Source organism: Hakea prostrata, chromosome 1 (genome assembly GCF_041222555.1).
Source record: "Hakea prostrata isolate BN-2017 chromosome 1, UWA_Hpros_2, whole genome shotgun sequence".
In the NCBI taxonomy this organism is placed as follows: domain Eukaryota; kingdom Viridiplantae; phylum Streptophyta; class Magnoliopsida; order Proteales; family Proteaceae; genus Hakea; species Hakea prostrata.
Window position 1 is genome coordinate 7,666,852 of NC_142600.1, and position 19,598 is coordinate 7,686,449.

A 19,598-nucleotide genomic window follows, 5' to 3' on the forward strand; every position below is an offset into this window, starting at 1 on the left:
ACGTTGTACTCTATTATTTAGATGTGGCTTCAATTGAATGAAGGACAGGTCTTCTAGGAAATTTTGTTGTGGAAAAAACTAAATGGATCTGCACTAAAAAATAACAGGTAAACCAAACTTGTTAAGGGGTATTTGTTTTGAAGTTACCAATAAGGTTAAGGGGTCGTACTTTTTTTTGGGAAAACGACAATATCGTACTTAGTCATTTTATTTTCAAATTAAGACGGTTGGTATTCATCATACTTAGTTGCCTCTCATGGAAGTAATACGAATGATTATAATCAATGTCATTTAGTTTACATGATCTAATAGTCATTTTATCCATATGAACTTTAGTTAGGACATGGTGTGAAAATTAAGGAATCGAAATGATTTAGAAAGGAATGAATGAAAACCCACAGGTTAAAACCCCTAAGAGAGAGGCTTATGACTGAACACCAACCAGAATGAATCCCAACCGAACACTTTATCTCCCTATTGAAATTTAGACATCTTCAATCAAAGAGGATTTTCAGATATCATAAAATTCTGATTGTAATGAATGATAAACAATTTCCATGAGAGAGTTCTAAGGGATTGGAGGAAACTAAGATTATATAGTTATTGAATAAAAGGTTTGTCTCTTACAATAAATAAATATCCTTAAGATTAATTTACTACCTTTGGTATAAAATAGAAGAGTACGTTAATCTTTATCTTATTAATTTAATAATAATGTTAATCTAATAAGATTAACCTACTATATGGATTCCACAAATAAACCTGGCTTTTGGCTATGTTATAATATGTTGGCTCAAGCATATGAAGAGCAAAAGAGATTAAGTTTGATTGCTGGCCAATGAGAAATTGACTGATTAAATAAGTAGAATGATATATAGACAGCCAACCCTCCATTTACTATTTTTTATTTATTTTTAATATATGATAAATCAATGTTTTGTTCCAATAAAATAAAATTTATTTAATTTTTTTTGTTTGGGTGAAGATAATTACTATTACTTATCTAGCATTTGTGAGCTTCTGGATTTTGAAATAAGGAAAAGGGTTATAGTGATTTCAAACTATTTCCAATATAAAATACTCCACATGGATTGAGATAAAATGAGGTTTTTTCAACCTCAGAGTCCGATATATGTATATATACTACAAGAAAAAGTGGCAATTGAATACGGAGCTTTTGCCACGGAAAAAAATTACCGTGCAAAAGACCATCTGTTGTCATGTAATATTTAAGCGATTATATGCCACGGAATTACAATTTTGTGGCATACATTCGGTATATACCACGCTTGTAGACGTGTGACAATTGTGTACAACAACTTTAATAATAGATCAACCAAATACTACAGTAATTACCGTAGCAAATAGTCAATTTCAACCCATTAACTTTGGTTATACATATAATACTTAAATCATTTACCATTGTATTAAATTACCATGGAAAATAGATTAACTAAATTGTGTGAAAAGAACTTTGGTTATACTATAATACTTAAATCATTTGCCACGGTAGTAAATTACCGTGGCAAATAGATTAACTAAATCGCTAACACGTTAACCATTTGTCGTAATGCTTAAACACTAAATTTTAGGTGTATTTAGCATTTATATTTATAGAAGCCATGGTATGTACCTACCGTAGCAATAGTTTGAAGCATGAATATAATCCAACTCTATATGCTACGGTAGTTTACCGTAACAAATACTCGATTTGAAATGCCGAGGTCATGTATAGGGTAGTGGAATTGTTTATTAGAGTATATGCCACGGTAAATAATAACCGTGGCAAATATATTGGGTAAATGGTAATCTCATAAACTATACACTACAGTATATCTTTACAGTGGCAAATAGATATAGTGTAAGTATCATCTTCCACTCTCTGAGAAAACCCTTGATGTTCAATCTCTGAGAAGCGCGCGAAGCTGAGTATAACTTATTGCTGTTAAATATCTTCTCAAATTGTAGATCTGAGAAGCTTGTCGTCTTCCATCGGTGATTGCAGTGGAAAACCAGTGGTTAGGTCGTGGTGCTTGATCATCCTCGATCGTCTTCCATTGGTGATTGCAGAGGAAAACCAGCAGTTAGTGGTGGTGCTCGATCGTCTTCCATCGGTGATTGTTGCGGAGAACCACTCAAAGCGCACGCGATATGAGATTTCTCGCTCGTCGGTGATATGAGAAGGAAACCAAGCTAGGTTTGCGTTTTTCAGGATTCACACCGTTTTTCTCTCCTTCAGTTCGTCTGCTGTAATTTTGCAAAACCCCAAAGAGAATAAATCACGCTAGGTAAGAAAGCCTCTCTCTTTCATTCGTCATTTCTCTTATCTGATCAATTTTCTGCTCCATATTTTCTGTTGTTCTCATTTGTAACTATTTTTTGAGATCATTAAGGCATGCGTCAAGTGCAGAAATCTTCTAGAAATGCTTTTCGTTTTCGATTTGTTTGCAACTGAAATTATGCGTCTAAGTGCAGAAATATTTCTAATCATTTAAGATCGATTTGAAACTCAACTCAATCTAAACTTAGTGCTCGATCTATTCATGAAGTCACACTGGCTTATGGGTGTTGGGATTCTGGTTGACGTTTTTGGAGGCTAATTTAGATTGTTGTCTTTTATTTGTTGAACTAGGTTATTGATTAGAAACTGCAGTGATACTTGCACCTGTAACTTAAATTGAACCTCAAATGTGATATATTTCTTTGGCCATGCAAGAGTATATCTACTCTGTTACAGAGACAACAATTTCTACCTGTAGTTCAGCTGAAAGGCAAAAGACAAGAAAGACCAGACAATAGAAATCCCTGATTTGATGATGTCAAAAGACAAGACAAGAGAGAAAAAGAAAGAAAAAAAGAAAAGACAGAAAACTCACCTATTTGAAGCGTGACGTCTACTTATAGATGTATGACTGTATGATAGATAAAAGGGATAATTACTATTGTCCCTTATATTTTGGTTTTATTACTAATCAAACCTCTTTCTTTATGAAATTACTGTTGCCCCCCTCACTTCTAACGGTGTTAAGTGGTTGTTAACATCAAATATGTAATGTCTATTTTGCTCTTCATTAAAATTAATAAGTTAAAAAATATGACATTACCTTCATTTTTAGAAACTATATTGAATGGCAATTATATCCTTAAGATTTTATATTTTACAATTAATTTTGGCTTTGGTGGGACCACACACTTTGTACAATGGTTAGCATATATTAGGAGATTTTCAATTTTCAACTTTGGATTACATTTGATATTTCCAAATATTTTAGTTTCTATTTTAAGTTTTATTTAATCACATATTTCCTTTATTCGGCGAATTCTTTTTAGAGAAGAAAAATCAAGTCTTTTCTTTATTCGGTAGTTTATTTTTAGAAAAGAAAAATTAATTTAAAGTTAATTTTTCTCCATAGTTAATTAAGGATAGTATTATAACTTGCAAAAGAGTAAATAAGTAAAGAGATAATTGTAAGGTTATTTTTGGGTTTTTGAAAAAATATAGATGCCACATCATCAGTATACTAACTGAGCTTAACGGAAGGGGGCATTAGTAATTTTAGACAAAGTTAAAGGTTGGATTAGCAATTTTAAAAAGTAGAGGGGATAAAGTAGTAATAAAATCAGAGTACAAGGGGGCAACAGTAATTATCTCTAGATAAAATCTTGTGGTCGGTGGGTCCCGCTATAGCAACATTTTTTTGATAAATTGAAGAAAAATGCTAAATAAAAGTCTAATTGAATAAGAGTTTTGTTATCCAGGGGTTTGAAATTCCAGGTTTTTTTAAGGGCCAAATTTTTATTCGATCCACAAAACGATTCGAGTATCCGTCAAACGTGTTTCTACCACACGTGGCGTTAGGGTTGATGATATGATTTTTTTTTAACCAAATTCAACTTTTTTACATTTTTTTATGAGGTTCATCCGGGTCAGCTTGCGCGCACCACGATTACATCCTCAAATTAATGCCCCGTGGGAGGTAGGGTTTTTAACCGCTTTACTAACCCATCATTGGCGGGTTGATGATATGATTGCAATGGCATGTATATTTAAAGTTAGAATTTAGGTTGATAAAACACATTTTTGACGTCATTGGTTATTTGGGTCTCATATGTAAATTTGACCAACATCAAGGATGGATTTTGAAATTCTAAAAAGGATTATTATTTTCCAACTCAAATGATTCAATTACAAAACTACCCTTAACTCATAGTCACTGGATAAAACATAAAACATGCTCATATGTCTACGGGGATATCCGCACAGGCTGTAATTCTTTGACATATGTGAAATTCTAACCTAACGGTAAAAAGAGGGGGACATTGTTGTAATTACTCGATCCAATGAAAAGAAAAGAAGTTTAGAAATTTACAAAACATGACCCCGACAATAATGGAGATTTTTGTTTGCGCCCATGGGATATCGTCTGCACAAACTGTAGTTCTTTGACATATGTGAAATTCTAATCTAATGGCAATAAGAAGGCGCAGTGGTGTAATTTTTCTCTATCCAATGAAAATAAATTTTAAAATTACAAACTAAAATAATTGATTACACAAAAATAAACCCCAGCAAAAACGAAATTTGTAAAGACGAAAACCCTAGCCGGGTGTCTTCATCTATGTCGTAGCATTTAGATCTTGCATCTATGATCAACCTCTGCTATCACAAAAGTTCGCTTACAAACGATGACTTACAATTTTTGCTCTCATGAAGAAACCCTAACCTTGATGCATTCTTTGATCGATACAGTAAAATATTTTAGATTAGATTGTATTGTGGCCAATGAAGCTTAGGAGAGACTCTAAGAACACTATGGATAAGGACTCTATTTCTATATAAAACTATGTACTAATTCATTGTAAATTAATGTGATTATTATTTTATGTGCTCTTTTATACACACACTCAGACTCTCTCTCTCCTCAACGTCTCTCTCTCTTCTTCTCTCTTGCTTTCTTCAACTATTATTATCTTCAATAGAAATATATCAATTTTACACACACCAATTTCATTTTATACCGTTTCAATTGTATGGGCAAATTATAAGGATGCACGTGTAAAAATCAAATTTTTTTTAGAGGCCAATGGTAAATTTGCCTGCTACCGTCTAGTTCACAATCTAATACTGTGTCAATTTCCTTGTCAGTGATCAAACCAAGATGATTAAATATTGGGCTGTAAAATGTAATCAAGGAATTATCATTCAAATGCAACTTCTTCTTTTTTTAAAAGTATTAAGATGGTTTCTTATATTTACTGAAAAAATGTTTTATTTTTCTTTCAAAGATCTCTATGTTTATATTTTATAGTTTCTATCAATCAAATCGACACTTTAACAAATTATACCAAATGTAAGAATATAACAATGACTGGTCGACCATAATTCAACATCAAGAGAATGTATCCAGAAGTAAAACCCATGATCCGCAGACAACACACTCAGTACTATGTAAGCAACTGGTACATTGACAGGATCATTAAACCATTATCGTTCTAATCTTCTCACCTAACTAAAAAACACTTACTGGAAGAGGAGACTATAAATACATGAATCGTGTTCAAACAAGAAGACAAACTATAAATGGTAATGAGTTGGCTTAACAATGTCTTCACTTTGTACATACTCGACTTCTATCTCACACGCAAATTAATTAATTTTTTATACTTAAAAAATTAATAGTATAAAAAATTAATTAATTTGCGTGTGCGATAGAAGTCGAGTATGTACAAAGTGAATTAAAAAATTAATTTGTGATTCTCTTAATTCATTCTCCACTCTCTGAATCCTCAACAATATTTGAACCTAATTAGCATCTGACTTAGGCATAAAGTCTCATTAATGACAATGGCTTCGATAACATAAGACTAATTGAAAAGTCTAATTGAGAAATTGCCTTTCAAATTATGGAGTTATTCCATTTGAGATTTTGGATCTCAATTTCTTATACAAAAAAATAATGGTAGGCTAGACCCATTTCATATTTTGTTTTTAACTTGAATTTCACGGCCCACTTAGTATTTACTTCTTTTTCTTTTTCTATAAAATAAGAATTGATTTTCATAATAATGGGGGATAATCACAAACACATTATTATAGTTCGACAAAAAAAAAAACATGTTTTATAAGATGTTCCATAGCATGATATAGAGACTTCATGTTAATGAAGTGGTTACCAAGAATAAGTACTGTATGTTTTTGTCAAGACAATATGTACTTTTTGCATGATATTTTTTCTTATAACAATTTATTCTTTTGAATAAGTTCATCCTCAGTTCATTATTTTATTTAGTTTTCTCAAAACCTTATGTGTTACAAGCAAATAGAAAATAATAGTATGAAATTTCAAACAATTAGATTGAGACATTAGAGTAAACCACTTGGGTAAAAACCTTCCACTTCCTATTATTGTATATGCTTAACATCCTATGATTTCCATCCAATGTTTTTGCAATAGTAGAATTTGATGAAATGATTTCCTAGTGACAATTTTTTTTCCTTTTTTTTTAAAAAAAAAACTATAGACAATTAGAAATGATAACCTTGTTAGATTATAGATATTTAAAAGCTTTCTGAATGAACTTGTTAAATATACTCATGAATCAGGACGTCAATTTTGACTTCTGCGTCAATCCCAGAACATGGAAAAAAAAACTACTTAACAGTATAATGAAGGAGCATCCAGATTTGATATTTGCTCCATCTGAAAAAAAGCTTCTCACTTTCTATCTTAGAAAACAGAATGAAGGTGAAGGAAAAATATGACATCAAACCAACATCGCCTGAAGTTATATTAGGTAAGACTATATATTAAAAACTATTCATTTGGTAAATTAAAAATTAATCTGATATTATTTTCTTTTGGCACAGCTACAGTAATAGTAACAAACTGCCCGGTTATGTACTTTTATGTAAAGAACTATAAATGAGCAATCCATTCAAACAATGATGGCAAATGGAAAGAGTCTGGCACATACCCTGCCAAGGATAACTCTAGCACCACCTTATTATGATCTCTTATTATCCCCCAAGATTATTAACAATGAGAGCCTAGAGTTATTGGGTCCACCTTGATGAGTGGGTCCTCTACCTTACCAAACTTTTTATTGTGATCTCTTATTTTTGGCCCCTGATTTTACTTAACATTGTATTATTTTTCTAGGTCTGAACATCGGTTTCAGGAAGTACTTTTACCTATTCTACTTTTCTAGTTTTAGTGATTTGTAAACTGTAACTACCTTATAACTATTATGTGGTGATGTATCGGTTCCATTTTAATTCCACAGTAAGAGCTTTAAGTTGAATTTTGACACACAAATACAACTGTCGTAATACTCTTCTTTGTCGTAATGAAGATAAAACCAAAAAAAGTGTGTAGGACCCCTTGCAAAAACAAGGGGCTTGATCAAGTCACCAAGAAGATGATAGCAAATTTGCTTCTCTTCTCCCAAGAAGTTGAAAAATAGATTCCCACCTGGGGGCAAAGGTGAAGCTGGAACGGAAGTGACGGGAGGAAATTTTGTTGTGGAAAAAACTAAATGGGTCTGCACCCAAAAAGAACAAAGGAAAAACCAAATCGGTGAAGGGGTATTTGTTTGGCAGTGACCAATGAGGTTATAGATAAAGATAGGTGTAATTTTGGTATTTAAATTTTAACAATAAAATGATCATTTGATGGGCAAACTGACAATATCCTACTTAAGTCATTTTCTTTTCAAACTAAGACGGTAGGTATTTATCATACTTGGTTTTTTTTTCAAAATAAGATGATAGGTATTCATCATGCTTAGTCATTTTATTTTTTTTCAAACTAAGATGGTATGTATTCATCATACTTGGTCTTTTTTTTTTTTTTCAAACTAAGATGGTATGTATGCATCATAGTGTTTCAATCCTCTACACTAACGGGTAGAGATATATACTTTATGGGTCCACTGTAGAGTCTCACCTCTAATTCATCTTGTTAGAATTGAGAAGTGAGTCTCTATTTTAATATATAGTGAAGAGGTGTGAGGAGAACACAAACCTCTACTCTAACGAGTAAAGGATTCCAACTCGTGATTACACCCATTTTTCTTTCAAAGTTGAATCATAGTCTTTTGATCAATTCCACCTCTCATGGAAGTGATACGAATGATTCTAATCAATGTCATTTAGTCTACATGATCTAATAGTCATTTTATCCATATGAACTTTAGTTGGGGCATGGTGTGAAAGTTGTGGAACCGAAATGAGTTAGAAAGGAGTGAATGAGACCTGATAGGTTAAAACCCCTAAGAGAGAGGCTTATGACTGAACACCAACCGGAACGAATCCCAACCGAACACTTTATCTCCCTATTGAAATTTAGACATCTTAAATCAAAGAGGATTTTCAGATATCATAAAATTCTAATTGTAATGAATGATAAATTATTTTTGTGAGAGAGTTCTAAGCGATTGGAGGAAACTAAGATGATATAGTTATTCAATAAAAGGTTTGTCTCTTGCAATAAATAAGTATCCTTAAGATTAATTTACTACTTTTGGTATAAAATAAAAGAGTACGTTAATATTTATCTTATTAATCTAATAATAATGTTAATCTAATAAGATTAACCTACTATATGGATTCCACAAATAAACCTGGCTTTTGGGTATTTATAATATGTTGGCTCAAGTATACGAAGAGCAAAAGAGATTAAGTTTGATTGCTGGCCAAATGAGAGATTGACTGACAGCTGGGAGTAAGTTAAATCCCATTAGATTAAATAAACAGAATGATATATAGACAGTTAACCCTCCATTTACTATTTTTTATTTATTTTTAATATATGATAATCAATGTTTTTTTCCAATAAAATAAAAACTAATTTAATTTTTTTTTTGGTGAAGATAATTACTACTGCTTATCTAGCATGTGTGAGCTTCTGGATTTTGAAATAAGAAAAAGGATTCTAGAGATTTCAAACTATTTTCAATACAAAATACTCCACATGGATTGAGAAAAAGTGTGGTTTTTTCAACCTCAGAGTCTGATATATATATATATGAAACAGAACTGATAACCTTGTCAGATTATAAATGTATTAAAAATTTTCTGGATGATTATGTTTACTGTACTTGAGAATCAGAAAATTATTTTGAAGGAAATACAGGAAAGAAATTATCAAAAAATCTGTGTGAAAAATGGACAACCCTTGTAATTTCCATAACATCATCGGACAAAAAGAAGCCATGAAACAATTAGAACTGATAACCTTGTCAGATTATAGATATATTAAAAGTTAAAAGCTTTCTAAATGATTTTATTTACTTTACTTGCGAATCAGAAAATTATTTTGAAGTAGAGGAAAGAAATTACAAAAAATCTGTGTCAATTCCAGAACATAGAAGAAAGAACTGTGAACAATCTAATTGCAAAACATCTTGACTTAATATTTTCACCCTCGGAAGACAAGCTCCTTAGCTACTATCTTCGAAAAAAGATGAAGATAGAAGGTATTGGACACAATATTAGATTCATAAAAGAAATGAATGTCAAAGCAGAATCGCCATAAGGCATATTAGGTAAAGACTACATATTTTTAACTATGCAAAATAAAAAATTATTCTGATCTCATTTTCTTTTGGTACAGCTAAAATAATAGCAACGAACTGCCGAGAGTGGTACTTTTTTGTGAAAATTTATAAAAGAGCAGAACGCCAAATTAAACGAGGCAGATGGAAAAAGTAATGCACATAGGATGTCAAAGATAAATCTGGCAACACCATTGGAAAAAGTAAAGTATTTTATTATAGGAGGCAAGATGGGAATAACTGGATTAAAACCTAGTGGAAATATAAGGAATTTAAGAAAGACCCACAATCCCATCCAGACCATGGAGACCTCAACACTGAGGAGGGTGAGCACACAGAGGAGGGTGGACAGATCAATAATAAAGAGGGAACTGAACAAAAACAGAGAGAGCCCGCTAATGAAGAAGAGATTGACTGCACTAATTCCCTGATATTGCTAAACAGTATATTTAAAAGGGAATATATCTAAACAGGATCTATTACACATTTACACTGCATATTACCAACTGATCAAAATTAATAAATTAAATAGAAAATTAGAATAAAAACGTGAAAAGCTATGGATCAATCACTTTCTATTTACATCTATGGTTTGTTCTTAGTTTCCCCTTTAACCAGTATTAATACTAAATTATGCAACAACAATATCTAAAGAGCATTATTTCCATATAACCACGCCTTAACTAGGGATTCAGTTAAAGATAAGGAATGCATTTTGCACCTAAAAAAAAATAATACTGTGGATTGTTCACAGTTTTATTGTCAAAGCACAAAATAGATCTCACAGTTAGTAAGAGCAAAAGCTTGTCTAACAAAAAAAAAATACTTAACAGTGCATTACTTAGAAAAGGACACAAACAGAGAGCAAGATGTTATAGATGTAAACAGTTCTCTGATAAACATAGGTTATATATACGAATAAAAAGACCCAAAAAAAAAAAGTCATCCCACATCTAAAAACTGAAATAGATTACCAATTTGCCGAAAAAGATTTTGAATCAAACATCATGCTACTGTATAATAAAACAACGATATAAAAGTCAAACTTCAAAGTAGTTATGGTATGTATTTTCAATGGACCAAAGTACCCTTACCATCAAAAGATACAACCTAATAGTGCTTCCTCACAAGAGATACAACTTTCTAAACAAATCATACCTTTTCAAACTTTGCTGTTTTGTTTTGGTATGTTATATACCAAACAAAAATACTCTTATTCTCTTATACTCTTTACTTGCCTTGAATAGATATAACCCTTAGAAATACTACCTCCCAACAGCTACAACCTTCCAAATAAAGCATACCTTGTGCTTGCTCTCAACAGCTACGACTTTCTATATATATATATCATACCTTCTCAAGCTTTGTTGTTTTCTTTTGGTATACTCTTCCACCAAACCAAAAGACCTTTACTTGCTTCATAAAAGATACAACCGTGAATAATATACAACCTCCCGAAAAAAACAAACCTTTCCAAACTTTGTTGCACCAAAATAAAATGTCAGACGAAAGATGAAGCCAAATACAAGCCATCGTTTCAAGTGTTTTCTACTATCCAGGCCCATATGCTCCTAACTCATCTTACTTCCGCTTGTATGATCCTTTGTTCTACAGAGACATAACAAACGCTCCAAAACCAAATACGGATGAGGCAACTGCTGAGATGCTTAACATAAAATCCATCTTTTCCTAAATTTAACGGTTTGTTGGCCTCTCGCAGTTTCACTCTCTGCATTTCTTTCTTCTTCTTCCTGTCTTTTTTCCCCAAAAATCAATGTTTTGCTGGATTTGTTTATTATCTTATGATTATGAATTGGCTGGTTGATTTCCGGGAATTGTTCTCTCAGAAAACTTATATCAGAATGACTTCAAACTGTTAACATTATCTGAAACTTGTGAGACCTGCAAAATCGCCAAGTCCAAGCTTTCTGCTAAGGTGGCTAACTTTGTGTTGACTCCTTAATTAGCAAGACCAGAGACCAGCAAACACTGGGGAAAATGGTCCACTATCAATTGGGAACAACGTGGTTTTCATGCAAGCTTATGTAGAGGAGTTTCATGCCATTACATAAACAAGAGGAATTGGATCACGGAGTGCTTTTGGGGAGGTATGGCGCAAAAGGTTATTCTTGCATTCGCTTGAAGAACAAACCATCATAAAGAACAAGAAATTAAGCTTAGGGGAGAATGGTTATATTACAGAATCTGTTGGGTCATAATGTCCGTGGTATAGATTCCATCGTCTCAACCGAGGCCGCACACAAATCTCTCAACAGTAAGTTACTGGTTTGCGATAACCAAAAGAAAAAAAGAAAAGAAAAGGAAAAAATAAGGCTGTTCTGCCAACTAGGAGGAGATTGCATTTCCAATCATGAAGGTTAGATGAGGCACTGTGAAAAGATTTTGGACCTAAGTGGGAAGATTAGTGAACCAAGATCAAAAGGATCTTCTGTAATGGAAGTAATGCTTAAGATTCTACTAATGTCCCTTTAAGAACCAGGGCTGTGGTAGGACCAAAGTAAATAATAATTTTGGAGAAAATATGTTTCTGCAATGTTAGGCCTTCAAAGAAGCCTGAATGCATGGTTTCCAAAATAAACATGAATATCCTCAGTAATGGCAAGACATGACTCAGTCACCACTCCGCCTCAGTGTGGCCAAGTTTTTATGTCATGCATGCATCCATACCTCAAGTAATGATCTGCAAGAACTATTTTTATTTGTGGATCTTCCTGTTCTTGATTAAGGAAAAGTTCTCTTAGAGCCCAAATTACTGCACTGTGGTAGCTGAACTGGCGGATGAAACATAAAGATATATGGGGGGTTGTGAGAATCCTCAAGTTGCCAAACTTATAGCAAAAGCAGATTCACAGGCATTTGATGTGATTGAACATAATCTCAAACCTTCTTTAGTGAACTAGTGGCAATTAAAAGACCACATATACATAAAAACACTCAGTTAACTGATGTTATTTTTAGTTGTGGATATGTTTGTGAAACTGTTGGAATTAGTTAAGAATTGGTCAAGTGGCACTATTTATCGAGAGGAAACGTTCAGTGTAAAGAACCCAATCCCATTAGTTTTTAAAGAGCCTTTTGATCAAAACTTATTAAGAAACCAATGTTCATGGATAAAAGAGGTTTTCCATTTGTATCGAGTCCAGCAATCCAGATCAATCTAACAAACTTAAAAAAGCACTTGAAGAGAGAGCTCTTCCAAATGAACATTGTAAAAACTTGGAAGGCGATCAACTACATGTGCATTAATAGGATTAAAAATAGAAGGAGAAGGGGACCATTCACCTATGTAAGCATAAAAAGTAGAAAGCAAGAACAATGAAGAGAGCCTCTCCCAGATGAACATTGTAAAAATTTAAAAGCCAATTGGCAATGTGTGCATTAGTAGGATAAGAATAAAAGGAAGCCATTTTACATACATACATAAGCATCAAAAGTAGAAAACAATTAAGGACATGATACCCCTCTTCAAGACTATTCGATCACCTTCTTGTCTGTCTACCAAAAAATGGGAGTGAACCAGATGGGCAGAGATTCACGTGAATCAGTTGTGTAAAAAGGTTCGACACTGTTATCTTCTAAGTGAAACACACCCGATTCAACGCAATTACCGCTTAAGTATCCATCTGTGAAATATATGGAGTTTCCTCTAAATCCAGGACAGTGAAGTGATGAGAAGGAGAAGCTAGGACTTGCACCAACAAATAGCATTTGATCACCTAAGTCCCTCACCTTAACCCAACGCAGATGTTGTGTCTCCAATTTGAATATCTCCAACATAAGAGTAGTTTGAATGGCATCAAATCCAAATCCAAAACGGTGTATCTTAACCCATCTTATAACCATTAGCAATTCCCCATGACATTCCACCAAATAGAGATACGTGAACTGGCCGTCACGGCGATGGCGACGCCGGATATCCACTTGTTCAATTGGAGGAGGAGCAATGTTACAACTTGTTTCTTTTGGCTGACCAGGACCTAATTCCACTAGTACAAGATCATAGTTGTACTTAATGGCATACAGTTTTCCATCATATACAATAAAATCTTCATATCTAAGAAAATCATCCGCCACAAAGTGCTCTCTAACCGCAGTCCACGACTTGTCTCCTGGTCTACAAAATGCTGCAAGATTATTCTTATAAAGAGCTATGACCAAACAATCACCCATGATATTGTTGTTGTTTCCATCATTAGCAACAGCTGCAGGAGGAGGAGACAACAACATAAGCTTGCGTATGTACTGCTTCATATAATTCAGGTTGTGAGAAGAGTATAGAAAATATTCTGGTATATTGGGCCGAGGAAGAGTAGATTTATGTGGAAGTTCAATACGAACCCCAGTAAATGGATTGAAAAGAAACATGCGTCCTCGAACCCACCAGAAAATCATCAACCATCCCAAGTTAGACCCACAACATATAGAATCACTCGTTGAAGGCATTCCTAACCTAAAAACTTTTCCATGGAAGGCACTGAAAAACCCTCGATGATGATAAGGATTGTGACTGTGACGTGGAGGATCCAAGGTCTCGGTACGATAATCATGCAGGGATAGATCGAAGGAAAGCATCAGCCATGGGAATTGAGGTTTAATGAGGAATTGATTCTGATGCCGTATTTGTATTTGTATTTGTATTTTCTTGGCAGCAGCGGCAACCGAATGCCAGAACCTGCACGCTGCACTGAACCGATGAAGACTTACCACATCTAATTTGTTTAGAATCAAAATCAGGATATCCTCTGGAAGGGGAAGTAGCGCCGCCGCATCATAGCTATGGATAGTTAAGGAGTAGCTACTGCTGCTGCATGGGATCAACGATTTTGGATTTTTTGCAATTATTGCCTTTCCTTTTCCTTTTCCTTTTGGTGCTGCAACTGTCGATGAAGGAGGCCATTAAATTGAATTGAATTGAATTGAATTGAATTGAATTGCAAAGAGGCAGCTGCACAAACAGAGGAATTCAGAACCTCTACAATTCGCCTCCCTTCCCGCAATTTATTTATTAATAACGATCAAAATAAGATAGATACCTAATCAGTTACGAAAACTCAGAAATTTTTAAGGATTTTTTAAAATTCGTTTCCTATCACAATTCTAAACCCTAATTATAAGGAGAAGGATGTGGATGGATTTTTCTTCGACAGTGACCCGTATCATCTTCATCTTTTGCCTACACATTCCACCGTTCGGAAGCAGAGGGCAGTTTCGTAATTAGCTTATTTAGGACCAAAAAAGAGTACAATACCAATGAGTTAAGTAATTTATTTTGAATTTTTCTAATAATATTCACTTAAGTTAGGGCAAAATTATTGACTTTTCCATTTAAGAAAAAAAATTCTAAACAACTCACCTTTCACTTTTTTCAAAGTTTCAAGTTATTTACCGTTAATTTTTCATTTAACTTTGGTACCGGTTCAGCCCATAAAACATTAATAATCCTAAATGAATTCTTCTGAAATATGTGAATTTCAATGGAAAATGAAACAAAATGCAAGCCAACTTATGAGAAGTTCCAGCTTTCAGTAAAAATGTGAACGCCATCTTATATAAGAAACAACATATCTGTGAAATTTCAACTCATTCAACTGATATTTAAAGCCTTAAGTCTGAAAGCTCCATAGCTGTTAGAAAACATCAATCGTTGAACGACAGCTGCTGAACCAAGGGAGAAAAGAACAATAAAATCAAAGTAACGTACCTTTTTATGGGGGACTTCCTCTTACAAGGTAAGGAATTACAAAAGCATCATACAAACGTTATACGAAATTGAATTTCTGTCTCAAGTCTCAACACCTAGCTTATCACAAGATAAAATGCCAAAATCATATAATTCATTCCTCAATGTCTCTGTCACTCTCTTATATCCTTCAAATTGAATTAAATCATTATTCCACACTGCATTCAACTCACAAGTCTACACTAAAACATTCCAAGGCCTCTGCTGAACATGGTCGCCCTATTCTTCCCACCTCAAATGACTTCTCCAAAGCTTATCACGTATCAGGCCCACTCATAAATCAGTTCTAATAGACCTCCATACTTCATCATTCATCTCAACATCCTCATCTTCGCTACTCTTAATCTATCCATATGACATCACACATCATAATTGGCTGTACACCTATCCTATTAATTTGAAATCCAGTAGGAAACACCTACTAAAATACTCCAGAATATGAGCTACTTCTAGTAAGTGTGTCTAAGACCTAATATGAATACGAACCTACAAAAAGAAGTGAGTGGGGAAGAGGTTTACTTCTGTACTTCCTTCTGGAATCAAGTCTTTGAAAAATTTCAGACTTAATCTTGCAAATATGCCCAGTCCTCACTAACTGCCACCCTGGAGATGAAGTCTTGAAAATCTCAAACGTTAGAGAGAAGTAATTGAAGTCAGACGAGTGCACAGCTACCAGAAATAGGATAATGTTAAAGCACCCAAGAATCAATTGGTAAAGTATCAACAGCCTCAAGTAAGACTGTTCTGCCAACTAGGAGAAGAAGATTGCATTTCCAATCATGAAGGTTAGATGAGGCTCTGTGAAAAGATTTTGGACCTAAGTGGGAAGATTAGTGAACCAAGACCGAAAGGATCTTCTGTAATGGAGGTAATGTAAGATTTTACTAATGTCCCTTTTAAGAACCAGGGCTGTGGTAGGACCAAGGTAAATAATAATTTTGAAGAAAATATGTTTCTGCACTGTTAGGGCTTCAAAAAAGCCTGAAATGGTTTCCAAAATAAACATGAATATCCTCAGTAATGGCCTGACATGACTCAGTCACCACTCCACCTCAGTGTGGCCAAGTTTCTACGTCATGCATGCATCCATACCTCAAGTAATGATCTGCAGAAACTATTTTTATTTGTGGATCTCCTTGTTCTTGATTAAAGAAAATTTTTCTTAGAGCCCAAACTGCTGCACCGTGGTAGCTGAAGTGGCAGATGAAACATAAAGATTTATGGGGGGTTTTGAGAATCCTCAAGTTACCGTACTTATAGCAAAAGCAGATTCACAGGCATTTGATATGATTGAACATAATCTCAAACCTTCTTAGTAAACTAGTGGCAATTAAAAGATCATATATATATATATATAAACACTCAGTTAAGTAAAGTTATTTTTAGTTGTGGATATGTTTGTGAAACTGTTGGAATTAGTTAAGACTTGGTCAAGTGGCACTGTTTATCCAGAGGAAAGGTTCAGTGTAAAGAACCCAATCCCATTAGTTCTTAAAGAGCCTTTTGATCAAAACTTATTTAAGAAGCCAATGCTCATGGATAAAAGAGGTTCTCCATTTATATCGAGTCCAGCAATCCAGATCAATCTAACAAACTTAAAAAAGCACTTGAAGAGAGAGCCTCTTCCAAATGAACATTGTAAAAACTTTGGAAGGCGATCAACTACATGTGCATTAATAGGATTAAAAATAGAAGGAGAAGGGGACCATTCACCTATGTAAGCATAAAAAGTAGAAAGCAAGAACAATGAAGAGAGCCTCTCCCAGATGAACATTGTAAAAATTTAAAAGCCAATTGGCAATGTGTGCATTAGTAGGATAAGAATAAAAGGAAGCCATTTTACATACATACATAAGCATCAAAAGTAGAAAACAATTAAGGACATACCCCTCTTCAAGACTAATCGATCACCTTCTTGTCTGTCTACCAAGAAATGGGAGTGAACCAGATGGGCAGAGATCTATGAGAATCTGTTGTGTAAAAAGGTTCGACAATGTTATCTTCTAAGTGAAATACACCCGATGCAACGCAATTACCGCTTAAGTATCCATCTGTGAAATATATGCAATTTCCTCTAAATCCAGGGCAGTGAAGTGATGAGAAGGAGAAGCTAGTACTTGCACCAACAAATAGCATTTGATCACCTAAGTCCCTTACCTTAACCCAACGCAGATGTTGAGTCTCCAACTTGAATATCTCCAGCATAAGAGTAGTTTGAATGGCATCATATCCAAATCCAATACCGTGTATCTTAACCCATCTTATAATCATTAGCAATTCCCCATGACATTCCACCAAATAGAGATACGTGAACTGGCTATCACGATAACGGTGGCGCCGGATATCCATTTGTTCAACTGGAGGAGGAGCAATGTTACAACTGGTTTCTTTTGGCTGACCATGACCTAATTCCACTTGTACAAGATCACAGTTGTACTTAATGGCATACAGTTTTCCATCATATACAATAAAATCTTCATATCTAAGAAAATCATCCTCCACAAAGTGCTCTCTAATCGCAGTCCACGACTTGTCCCCTGGTCTACAAAATGCTGCAAGATTATTCGTATAAAGAGCTATGACCAAACAATCACCCATGATATTGTTGTTGTTTCCATCATCGGAGTTAGAATTAGAATGATTAGCAGTAGCAACAGCAGCTGCTGGAGGAGACAACAACATGAGCTTGCTTATGTACTGCTTCCTGTACTTCAGGGTGTGAGAAGAGTATAGAAAATATTCTGGTATATTGGGCCGAGGAAGAGTAGATTTATGTGGAAGTTCAATACGAACCCCAGTAAATGGATTGAAAAGAAACATGTATTCTGTAACCCAACAGAAAATTATCAACCATCCCAAATTAGACCCACAACATCGAGCATCAGCCGTTGAAGGCATTCCTAACCTAAACACGTTTTCATGGAAGGCACTGAAAAACCCTCGATGATAATAAGGATTGAGACGAGCAGGATCCAAGGTCTCGGTACGAGAATCAGTCAGGGATAGATCGAAGGAAAGCATCAGCCATGGGAATTGAGGTTTGAGGAGGAATTGATTCTGATGCCTTGTTCGTGTTTGTATTTTCTTGGCAGCAGCGGCAACCGAATGCCAGAACCTGCACGCTGCACTGAACCGATGAAAACTTACCACATCTAATTTGTTTAGAATCAAAATCAGGATATCCTCTGGAAGGGGAAGTAGCGCCGCCGCATCATAGCTATGGATAGTTAAGGAGTAGCTACTGCTGCTGCATGGGATCAACGATTTTGGGCTTTCTTTTTTGCAATTATTGCCTTTCCTTTTCCTTTTCCTTTTGGTCTCTATACGGTTGCTACTACTGCTGCAACTGTCGATGAAGGAGGCCATTGAATTGGATTGAATTGAATTGCAAAGAGACAAAGCAGCACAAACAGAGGAATTCAGAACCTCTACAATTCGCCTCCCTTGCCCGCAATTTATTTATTAATAACGATCAAAATAAGATAGATACCTAATCAGTAACGAAAACTCTGAAATTTTTTAAGGATTTTTTAAATTTCGTTTCCTATATCAATTCTAAACCCTAATTATAAGGAGAAGGATGTGGATGGATTTTTCTTCGACACCGATCGGAAGCAGAGGGCAGTTTCGTAATTAGCTTATTTAGGACAGAAGAAAGTACATTACCAATGAGTTAAGTAATTTATTTTGAATTTTTCTAATAATATTCACTTAAGTTAGGGCAAAATTATTGACTGTCCATTTAAGAAAAAAATTTCTAAAACAACTCACCTTTCACTTTTCTCAAAGTTCCAAGTTATTTGGTTTACCAAAAAAAAAATTCCAAGTTATTTACCATTAATTTTTCTTTTAACTTTGAAATTGAAATAACTGTTTTGGTCATGGAATAAAATAGACATTGATATGGAAATTTTGAAAAAGTTTGTAAACAATTTAAAGTGAAGAATTTGGCAACACATCTATACAATTGATTTGGCAACACATCTATACAATTGACAGACTAAGAGACCCTTAACCATAAATGAGAAAACCAAAAGAATTATAAATCAAAAGAGTAAAATAGACATTGAAATCGAAACTAATGCAAAGGTTTGTAAACAATTTAAAGTGGAAAATTTTGGCAACACATCTATACAATTTACCAATGGAGAGAGAAATGCTTCACCCTAAATGAGAAATCAAAAGAGTAAAATAGACATTGAAATTGAAAATTTGCAAAGGTTTGTAAGCAGTTTAAAGTGGAGAATTTTGACAACATATCTATACAATTACTGATGGAGGG

General features: G+C 34.2%; 1 protein-coding gene across 1 annotated transcript; it reads right to left on the reverse strand.

Annotated features, from left to right (window-relative positions):
* Positions 1 to 13,071: 13,071 nt before the first annotated feature.
* Positions 13,072 to 18,682, reverse strand: LOC149027115 (uncharacterized). Its single transcript, XM_089167450.1, has 2 exons — positions 17,353 to 18,682; positions 13,072 to 14,453 (listed from the first exon to the last, which is right to left on the reverse strand). The coding sequence occupies exons 1-2, from the start codon at positions 18,680 to 18,682 to the stop codon at positions 13,072 to 13,074; spliced, it is 2,712 nt and encodes a 903-aa protein (XP_089023576.1).
* Between the last annotated feature and the right edge of the window lie 916 nt (positions 18,683 to 19,598).

Bases quoted from the DNA above. Each gene is read 5' to 3' on its own strand.
- LOC149027115 (XM_089167450.1), bottom strand. From the start codon at position 18,682: ATGGCCTCCTTCATCGACAGTTGCAGCAGTAGTAGCAACCGTATAGAG. The intron at 14,454-17,352 runs GTAATTGCGTTG...CTTCATCGACAG, and splicing joins CACAGATGGATACTTAAGCG to TTGCAGCACCAAAAGGAAAA.